Raw genomic sequence first — 10,871 nt, 5'->3', positions numbered from 1 at the left:
TCCCTATTTTTATAAATGAAATTACGTGATACAAAATAAACGAGTGAATAGGATTTAGACAAAGCAGTTGTTATAAAATCATTTTAAATCACCAAACAAAGCTCAACAGATTTCACGTGCGTCTTGATTCTGTATTATTTCTGCTTTATTATTCTAATTATTTATTAAAATTAATAATTGGTTATATTGGTTGATCTAAGCAGCCGGCTACCAAGAAAAATATTAATTTATTGTTTGAAATAGTAATATCAAGTGTTTTTTTTACTACGTGTTTAATATATCGATATATGTGTGTAGTTTCTAAATTCCAAGTTTGGTCCTTTTGAATCCAATCTTGCTGTTGAAGAGAAACGCTCCGTTCTTTTTTGTATCCAATAATGTAATGCGGGTGTGAAGTCTCAAACGATTGCTGTGATGGAGATAAACTGGTTGCTAATGATTGTGGAATGAAGTAATACGTGGTAACATGTTGTGGTCTGGTACCACACAATATGTTATCTCTGTTATTAACTTTGTAATATCAACGGATTCGTGCAATAGTTTTAGATTATTTATTTATTTATCATTCAATTTATAATCCTGACAGACAATCAATAACATGGAAGAAAAAAACATTCCTAATAAAACTTTTCTCTGAAGCCATTTCTTTGAAAAATCATAGTAGAAGTTGAAGAAAAAGTTTTTACTCTGAGGCGGTAATGTTGATCTTAGTTCATTGTGCGAAATCTACCGTTTATTCAGAATATAGCATTAAACTTGGTTTGATACCATTTTTCAAATGTCTGGAAATAACAAATAAAGTATCCGATATAAATATTACTCGATCGCTATACATTCTAGTACTCGAGAAATCAACGTTACACTGGTTTCTCTTTAAAAAAATGTTGATCCGAAAAAACCCAACCTTACCCACTTTCACACATTTCTGAAGATGTTATATGTTTAATCGTAGTTTACACTTGAAAAAAAGTAGTAGTAATCACTTTGAAATCGATTTTCTTCTATTCCGAGTGTACTTTTATCACAGACTAACAGACATGACAGTATGAGTAAATTCTAATAAAAATTATTTTTCGTGATACACTAGTTCCACCTATATTGTACTGCGCGAACTATTTACTATCTGTACACCCCTTGTGTTATGTAAAAGTTTTTTACTAGTTGGTTTCCCCTCGTTTGTCAACACCGATCAGCTGCTTGCAGGGATGCCTGATTTCATCAAAATATTTGAAAATGAATCGTCACAATGTTTTATTGGATTACGTTGATAATATATTTAACTTTTTCTTGATGTTGGAGGGTAACCATTTATTCGACTCAAATTTGTTCATCTAGACTATTTTTTATTGTGTTGGTAGTTTTCACCCGAAATTAAGTGGCGGCAGACCAGAAGCAAGTAAATATTGTAACAAAACGGGTTCGATTTTTTATTGAGTTGGAGGATGAGAAGTAGGCGCAATTATGTATATAGTTTAGGCAATATCAAAGATAAACTCAAGATAGAGTAGTCTGCGATTTCTTAGGTATCATTTGAATAGGACCCCTCGATGAGCTCGGTTCACTGTCAATTTGAGTATTTTGAAGCAAAACAACAAGTGTCTGATCACTAGATGCGTCTTAACTATGACAATGATTGTTTATGTTTGGAAAAATATCAAGTTACAGTATGAACGATATTGAGAAATTTCGCTTTATATCAGTGATTCTTAGAATAAGAAAGTGAAAACTACTTAGAACCATTGTCTAGAATTTATTTAGTTTGTTATAGCCTCATCCCATGAAGCATCAGTTGTGGCAAGAAATCATTATGTGCTGAATGTAAACATGTGTGTGCTTCCTTTCTAACTTGTATTGTTTCCATGGCATTTTGTCGGAACTAGTCGACGCTTGTTAACGGAGGGTCAATAAAATTACATTATTACTGAACCAACTGGTTCACGATTACTGACCCAACATTTTTCAATGAAACGTATGGAACATTGTAATCTTCAGTTTATCTTTGGCAATATGTATTCAATCTGTATCCTGCATGAAATTCGCATGGACGTATACAAATCAATACATTACAGGTAATTCTGTATGAATGGCAACTCTGTTGGTAAATGAAAAAAATAAAGACAGTCTAGATGACAGACATGATGTTTTTGATAGGGTAACGTGGCGCCATCATGACACATGTGAGTACTGTCCCAAATAATGGAATATTCGAAATGACCGTTAAAATGATTGAAGAATCAAATTTGAGTGTCCTGTCTGTTAGTCTGTGCTTTTATTGCTAATATCTATTTGTACTCTTGAATAAACGATAAAAATGAGTTTTTTAGCCAAGTATTACCCACGAACCCGACGTTAAAATGTTCCGTAAACTTGACGGATTGTTCCTTTATATGAATTGCTTACAATTAATGTTGTCGTTCCATAACCGTTGCATGTCGGTGATAGTCGTCTGATGCCACGTGTGAATCGCATTTACATACTGTTTTGTTTTCATCAGGAAATGTATTGGCCACCCATTTTTCACTAGGATCGCCGTTTATTTTACAACGGGCTAGTGATGTATATTTTTACTCAATTAATCAAACTAATCGATTGAAAGGCTAAAGTAATCGAGTATTTGTAATCGATTAACGACAGTGCCACTAATCGTGCTTATCGATTAATAGCAATCAATTCACGCGTTTTTTTTAAACGGCCAATAAGCCATCCATCAACATTCACTTTGAAGAGTAATTTTTAATGACGGCACTCGCTGAGAGTAAGTCATAAGACTATTTTTTTCTTTATTTTATATGGTTTCCGAACCTTTTACTACTGGAAATAGTAAATGAGACGATAAAATTACCTGTAGATTTGTTTTATTCGCGAAAACCAGCCAATTTCATGAAAAATGCGCAAGGGCGTATCTTTGTAATTCACCCAGGAAGCAGAAAAGTAAACAAATCGAAAAAGGGCGAAACATTTTTATGTTGATTTATTCAGTGGATATAGCAGGAAAGTGGTAAAATTTGCATGCCTTTAGAAGATAAATTAACAATTCATCGTCAAATCATGAATTGATCTGAGAATATACGATAATTTCTAAATACGATTTGAAACCAAAGTCGAAACATTCATCGATGTTTTTCTCCATTTGCTGTCAATGTTAGATTCGCCTTTTTTTGAAAAGCAGCTGATATAGTAGTTCCACTTTTGGCGAAAGTGAGTAAATTTGAACTCTCTTTGGAGTAACATAGAACGAGCGTATATGGCGCGAACGTTGGTCTGCAGAAATCATTCAATCGCGTATCATTGTATATCATTGGTAACTATCATTAAGACCACATTGTGTATATTGATTGTAAGTATATAAATAAATAAATAAATAAATAAATAAATGAGTTGTAATAAAACTTAGAATCTGATTTAAAACAGTGTTAGTACTTTTCAACTTTAGTTTGGAATAGAGTGCCTATAACCAGAGTGACGACAGCTGTTTGTTGGGAATGACAGCTTTGTTCCAAATGAGCGAAGGACCTTCAAATAAAATGTAAAACTAATGAAACTGCCAATATTTTGGATTAAATATTTTGATTTGTTTTTGGCCCGTATTCGATAAAAAAAATCTCTACCCGTTTCCGACCCAAACCCAAAAAAATCGAGTATCCGGGTTCGAATAACGGAAACCAAACCAAATTTTTTAACATACCCGTTAAATATGCAAAGTCGGCACCCGTTTCCGACCCGACAAACATTTTTTCAGAACAATACCTGTCGGGTTTGGGCTCAGTACGAATCTTTGTACAAATAATCGAAACCCGACCATCTCTAGTTTTAAGCTGACAATGAAACCAAGCAGGGTTGCGAACGGTACTGGAGAATGACACGAAAAGCAGACAGTCAAACCGCGCAAATAACAGCAGTCGTCGATTGCACTTCGCCACGTCTGTAGCAGATGAAAAATGTCATAGGTCTCATGACATTTTCTCTCGTGAATGTCGCCGTTTGCTCTCATCGAGCTGTTCTACTCTTTTCAATCTGAGAATGGCAAGCCACAATGAACAGTAGCTCCTTCCAAATTCAACAAATTTCGAGAGACAGTCAACTTTAAAATCAACAAGGATCAACTTTGAAATTCGTTTTATGTCGATTCTCATGAGGTTTAGGGGGACATGCACAAGAATGTCTTGCTTCCCAATGCAGACGATTTTTCCTGTGTGTATTTGTTTCTTTGCACTCCCGTTGGAAGGAAGCGGTTCAGTGAGAAAAGCAAAGTAAATGCTTTGACTTCCAGAATTTGGATGCACTTTTTCGATCAAACAATTAAACCCCGTTTAGCATGAACCTGAATTTTATAAGTAATAGAAGCGCGAAACTTATTGTCTCTGTTGTAAGATTTCTTGCCTTTGCGTCACACTAGAAAGGCAAAAGCTGCGCTCATGATACTTCGTGTATGAAATTTAAGTAAATAGTTGTAATATTTTTGAAACATCTGCATGAACAAGCTTTGTGATTGGATTTTTTCAAAACTGAAATTGAACCGGTAATAAAAACACAGTCGTTCGCATTCAATTTATCGCCACAGATCGGTCACAGCGGATATGACAGTCTCATTATGAAAATGTCATGATATTTTGAGCTCGTGACATTCTCGAAACCCGTGACCGAAAATGAACAAAGCAGCTACTTATCCAGTATGTACGTACACTACCACAAAGCGAACGCGGTGGCTTTGACTGCTGTGAGAGAGTGCGACAAAATCAACTGCTCTCAATATTGCTGTCGTGTGTCGTGGTTCTCATGATTGCGCCAAACTTTCGTGTCATTGCGTGTTGGTTACTGTTGAACGCAGCAGCTGCGCGTATCATTGGCTGTGACTGACATGCTTGGCAACAGTTCTCACATTTCCCAAACAAATCATTGGCAGCATCGTTTTTTGCGAGCATGGCGCCCTCAGGCGAGTTCGCATCGAATCTCGTACATAGAAGTAGGGTAGAGAAATATCAAATTCGTGCGCCACAAAATAGTAGCACTGCGCACCCATACAATTGACATGATCTGTTGAATGTGATGCCGTGCGATGGCGTTGATGAACTGAAAATTGATTTCGCTCCAAGCTGACATGGTCTGCTTGAAACCAAATATTATTCATCAAAATACTGACCACCTTCATTGATGCATTGTGACTGAACTCAAGCTGTCAGAGTATGCGTTCCTTGTTTCCGTTTTATCCATTCTTTTCACTCTTCAATTATATGATTGCATTTCATTTACTCTACCGGCATACTAACGTGACTAGAGCTGTCAAAGGATAAAACCCTGCGACGGCAAATCAACTTTCATATCGTTCGCTCGATTCAACCGCGACGTCCATCTTTCCGAGCCGTAGACGGCAGAAAAAAGTGACACTCCGAATCATTTGGTGTTCTAAGTACGATCGTTAGTTCGGAAACAGAAAGGAAGCACCGGAAAACTCCTAACTCAAAAAATGTCGATGCTTTCTGCTCGTTTGGCCGCCCAAGTGGCTCGCCAGCTGCCAAGAACCGCTAATCAGGTATGTGAAGTGACTAAAACTTGATAATTTTTTTCAATGGCAATGGTGGTTTGTGGAGTGAAAAAAGTGGTGACATAATCAAACCGTGAGGAGGTAAAGGTCCATATAGAATTTTTTAAATAAGTGCGTTGGTTTTTTGAGACAATTGGTAAAATAGGACTTAAAAATTTTTCCCAAATTTAATGGCAAATATTGAATTTTGCAGTCTAACATTTGAGTTGTTATGTAATACATCTACTTTTATTGAAAACGTCTTGCCGGGATGTTTTGTTTTATTTAATGGAAATAATTATTCATGCTAGTAAAATTCAACGAATTGTTGGTAAATCAAGTGTGTATTATAGAATTATATATTTTTTACTATCATGTACAAATTGTTTCACAAGAACAAATCTTAATATGAATCTACCTGATTTACATAACATAAGTTACAAGGCAGATAGAAAACGAATTTGTAATTCTGTTGACGATAATTTAATTTTAATTCTGTTCTTTCAGGTCTCCAAGATCGTTGTTCCTGCGATTCAGGTTGCTTCCCGTAATCTCCATGTTTCTAGCGCCAAACGCGGATCGGAAATTTCTGCAATCCTGGAAGAAAGGATCTTGGGTTCGGCACCAAAGGCTGATTTAGAGGAAACTGGACGCGTTCTAAGTATCGGTGACGGTATCGCTCGTGTGTATGGCTTGAAAAACATCCAGGCCGATGAGATGGTGGAATTTTCCTCCGGTCTCAAGGTTTGTTTTGAAAATTTCTACGTAATAAAATGAATCTAACCGTCGAATGTTTCATAGGGTATGGCTCTCAACTTGGAACCCGATAATGTTGGTGTTGTCGTTTTCGGTAATGACAAGCTCATCAAGGAAGGTGACATTGTCAAACGTACCGGTGCTATCGTCGACGTTCCAGTCGGTGACGAGATTCTTGGCCGTGTTGTTGACGCCTTGGGTAACGCCATTGACGGGAAGGGTGAAATCAAGACCGGACAGCGTTTCCGTGTCGGTATCAAGGCTCCAGGCATCATTCCTCGTGTGTCTGTACGCGAGCCCATGCAAACTGGAATCAAAGCCGTCGATTCACTTGTGCCAATTGGTCGTGGACAGCGTGAACTTATCATCGGTGACAGACAGACTGGGTATGAAATTAAAAAAAAAAAAACAATTATATGTATTAGTAACGTTTACATCTTCCGCAGTAAAACCGCTTTGGCCATCGATACCATTATCAACCAAAAGCGATTCAACGACGCTCAAGATGAATCGAAGAAGCTGTACTGTATTTACGTAGCCATCGGTCAGAAGCGTTCCACTGTGGCCCAAATTGTAAAGCGCTTGACTGATGCTGGAGCTATGAAGTATACTATCATTGTCTCTGCCACCGCTTCGGATGCTGCCCCTCTACAGTATTTGGCTCCTTATTCCGGTTGTGCTATGGGCGAATACTTCCGTGATAATGGAAAGCATGCCCTCATCATCTATGATGATTTATCCAAACAGGCTGTCGCATACCGTCAGATGTCGCTGTTGCTGCGTCGTCCTCCTGGTCGTGAGGCTTACCCTGGTGATGTGTTCTACCTGCATTCGCGTTTGTTAGAACGTGCGGCCAAAATGAATCCAACTTTGGGCGGTGGTTCGTTGACTGCTTTGCCGGTTATTGAGACCCAAGCTGGTGATGTGTCCGCTTACATTCCAACCAATGTTATTTCGATCACTGACGGGCAGATCTTTTTGGAAACTGAATTGTTCTACAAGGGTATTCGACCAGCCATCAACGTCGGTTTGTCTGTATCACGTGTCGGATCCGCTGCCCAGACAAAGGCAATGAAGCAGGTCGCTGGTTCCATGAAACTGGAATTGGCTCAGTATCGTGAGGTAGCTGCTTTTGCCCAGTTTGGTTCTGATCTTGACGCAGCCACCCAACAATTGCTGAACCGTGGTGTGCGTTTAACTGAATTGCTGAAGCAAGGTCAGTATGTCCCAATGGCTATCGAAGAGCAGGTAGCTGTCATTTACTGCGGTGTCCGTGGCTTTCTGGACAAAATGGATCCTAGCAAGATTACAGCCTTCGAGCGTGAGTTTTTGGCTCATGTCAAAACTAACGAAAAAGCTTTGTTGAGCCAGATCGCTTCCGAGGGAAAGATTTCCGATGAAACGGAAGCCAAATTGAAAGGCATCGTCACCAGCTTCATGTCTACCTTCAGTGGTTAAGCATACCATGCTTTTAATCTAGCTGTTAGAGGAATATAAGTTAAACTGCGTCTTTTCGTCGATCATTGCTAGCTTCAGTTTAGCAAGCCAGCGAGGTTGTTGAAGTGAAATATTCAATAACAAGACAAATTGTAACATCTTTTGAGCGGGCAGACAAATTTTGATCGAGTAGAAACTATTGCGATACCATCATTGATAGGAGTTGATAAGAAGCAACAGTGGAAAACAAACACAATCGAAATTGCGAACATCAAAAAAGTAGTTCAAACAATTGTATTAAACTTGCAAGGATAAAATCTGAATATCGAAATACAGTTTCCCATTATAAAAACAAGTTCTTATTAACTCTGAAAAAACATGGTTGATCTATCCGAAACAATAAAAATAATCGGCTTCTCTTGATTTTTTGAGGTATATTTTCTGCGCTTGTTGGTTTCGATATGTGAAAGAAATCGACATTAAGTTAATTTTCGCCTTATGGACTGCCGAAGTCGTTTCTTTGACTGCGAGCAATTTATTTGTACAGCAAGTGTACGCGCATCTAGAACAGATAAATGATAAAACGCATTCTTGTATTTGATAGTAGTATAGAAAACAGATAACCATGGTCATATGAATAGTGTGTAAATATTTAGAATATGTAGTTTGGCGAACACTCGCAGATGTCCCCGCTATCGACATCACGTATTGTCATTCAACATTGCAAGTGAACTTTTCGGTTTATTTAAAAACGACATATGTTCCTCCAATGGATGGCGGTCTTCAAGGTAATGCTATTACCGTCAGATAGAAATAATTATTTTTATAAGTTAACATAAATATGTACATATGTCTTTTAAATTATGGATTTGACTAAAATCCGCTTTGTGATACGGGCAGATAACCGTCATATACCATTCGACACAGTTCGTCGGAATCACGAAATGGCTGTGTGTGTATGTGACAAATAATGCCACTCAACTTTCTCAGAGATGGCTGAACCGATACATACACTGATTCAAATGAAAGAGTTTATGGTCCGGTTCCGGAATTACAAGGAAACATGGACAAATAAATGAAAAAATGCGTAACTAATTTTCTCGGAAATTTCTTAACCGATTTTCACAAACTAAGAAGCAAATAAAAGTTCTTAAAATTCTTTAAAAAAATTCCCGAAAAGTCGATCAGGATCCGATTTACGGCTCCGCTTTAACACCACTATAAGTGAAAAATTTTCAATTTCTTGAGTACTTTTTCACAGGTGATGGCGAAACGGGGTGCCAATTTTTATAAAACTTACTGGTAAGTTCTTGTTAGTTGGAGGATATGTAAACGTTGTTTCTGGACAGCACCGATAATAGGGAAGAAATATGCCAAAAAAAACCGGAGCTAACTCCGATTTCTCAACAATTGTTAAACAGATTTGCACAAATCTTGATTCAAATTGCTCACAAGTTCCTATCCCACGCCTTCCCGTGTACCTAACGTCGACAAAACGGTATCAAAATATGTTCAATATAAATATGTTTTTGAATTAGGTTACAGTTTGGTTTGCCGACGTGTTTTTTGTTTTTTTTTTATAATAAAACATTTAAAGTTTTGTTAAATTTTCAAGTTAATTGAAGCAGTACCCTTGAACCTTGGGAAATATAAATGATTTTTCAAGTTTCAAACCCTACCCGTCTCTTAACCGGATTGTTTGGTTGATCTCGCACTAACCTGCAAAGTTCTCCAGTTGTCGTTGAGCACCATTCTTGTAGCGGATTACAAAATAGAAGACAATCATCAGCAAACGATACGCGAGAAAGTGCTACGACATCAAATTTGCGAGTTTGCAACTCATTTTACGTTTACAATGTTTGCCACTCATTTTACGTTTCGTCTTTGCTGCTAGCGCGACCTAGCGGCTCAACATGAACTGCTAGGCAGGCGCAAAGTTAATACTCTCTCTTTTTACACGGGGGATACGTGTCGCGTAAAAAAAAAGCCGCGTAACTTCGGAAATCCGCCTAGAAAAAAACAGCAGAATAGAAGATACTTATTTTTTATGCCAAATGTCTTAGAAATGCATGAAATGTCCAGATCCGGTGTAATCTCAAAAAACTTTGGTTGTGAAAATCGACTTTGGGGTTTAGAGAATTTGAAACCGCGTAACTTCGGAGATCCGCGTAGAAAAAAACCACAAAATGGAGCAATAATTTTGTGTATGCCAAAAATCTTGGAAATGCCTGAAACGTCCAGATCTGATGTAATCACAAAACAATTTTTTGTGAAAATCAACTTCGGAACTTGCAAAATTTTGAGACTTCAAAAATCAAAATAAAAAAAAATTAATGCCAAATTTCTAGGAATGCATGAAACGTCAAGATTTGGTGTAATCTGAACATTATTTATTTTTTTGAAAAAAAATCGAAAATTTCCTAAGTGTCAAAGAGTTGACTTAAAAAAAATCGTGATTACACCAGATCTCGAAATTTCATGCATTTCTAAGACAAAACAAGTAAACTGCGTAACGTCGGAAATTCGCGTAAACAACCGCGTAACTTCGAAAATCAGCGTAAAAAGAAACCGCATAAAAAACGCGTAAAAAACCCCAGTGTACTTGCAAAACACCAATGTTTAATGTCTAAACCAGGGGTTCCCAAACCATTTTGGGTCATGGACCCCTTTACAAAAATTAACTTAGGCCTCAGACCCCCATTAGCAAATTCCTTTGAAACTTCAATTTCTTGCTTTTTTAATATTAATGTAAAATACTTACCACTTTCTGCGGATGGTCAAATAGACACAACTTTTTAGCTTGAATATTTCAAATAACAACTTATATCACGCAATAGGGGGTCGATTTCTAGACCTCGTCGACCCCCATAATAAGTTTTGGTTTACGTCGACCCTCGCAAAAAGGATATCGACCCCAAGGGGTCTATATAGACCACTTTGGGAACCCCTGGTCTAAACTGACGTCTCGGACGAAACAAATTTCGGCTTACTAGCCGTACAGATTGTGGTAAATTAAAAGAAAAAAAAAGATTTTTCACCCCAAATTTATGCTAGGTGAACATACCCATTTTGATTTAATATTTACTGTTGTTTTCGGTATAGAGGCTCTTGCTGGTTTTTTTTTGCTTGTACCCGATCAACGTCGGTCGTCTGTGTC

The 10,871-nt window shown here is 37.5% G+C and overlaps 1 protein-coding gene across 1 annotated transcript; it reads left to right on the top strand.

Moving 5' to 3' along the window:
- Positions 1-5,304: 5,304 nt before the first annotated feature.
- On the top strand, positions 5,305-8,069 carry LOC131435590 (ATP synthase subunit alpha, mitochondrial). The gene is made up of 4 exons (XM_058603637.1): positions 5,305-5,530; positions 6,029-6,265; positions 6,323-6,663; positions 6,724-8,069. The coding sequence occupies exons 1-4, from the start codon at positions 5,465-5,467 to the stop codon at positions 7,733-7,735; spliced, it is 1,656 nt and encodes a 551-aa protein (XP_058459620.1). The 5' UTR covers positions 5,305-5,464; the 3' UTR covers positions 7,736-8,069.
- The last annotated feature ends 2,802 nt before the right edge of the window (positions 8,070-10,871 follow it).

The sequence above is a fragment of the Malaya genurostris genome, chromosome 3 (genome assembly GCF_030247185.1).
Source record: "Malaya genurostris strain Urasoe2022 chromosome 3, Malgen_1.1, whole genome shotgun sequence".
In the NCBI taxonomy this organism is placed as follows: Eukaryota; Metazoa; Arthropoda; class Insecta; order Diptera; family Culicidae; genus Malaya; species Malaya genurostris.
This window is presented reverse-complemented; position numbering and strand designations above follow the sequence as displayed.

Bases quoted from the DNA above. Each gene is read 5' to 3' on its own strand.
- LOC131435590 (XM_058603637.1), top strand. From the start codon at position 5,465: ATGTCGATGCTTTCTGCTCGTTTGGCCGCCCAAGTGGCTCGCCAGCTG. The intron at 6,266-6,322 runs GTTTGTTTTGAA...AATGTTTCATAG, and splicing joins AATTTTCCTCCGGTCTCAAG to GGTATGGCTCTCAACTTGGA. The intron at 6,664-6,723 runs GTATGAAATTAA...CATCTTCCGCAG, and splicing joins ATCGGTGACAGACAGACTGG to TAAAACCGCTTTGGCCATCG.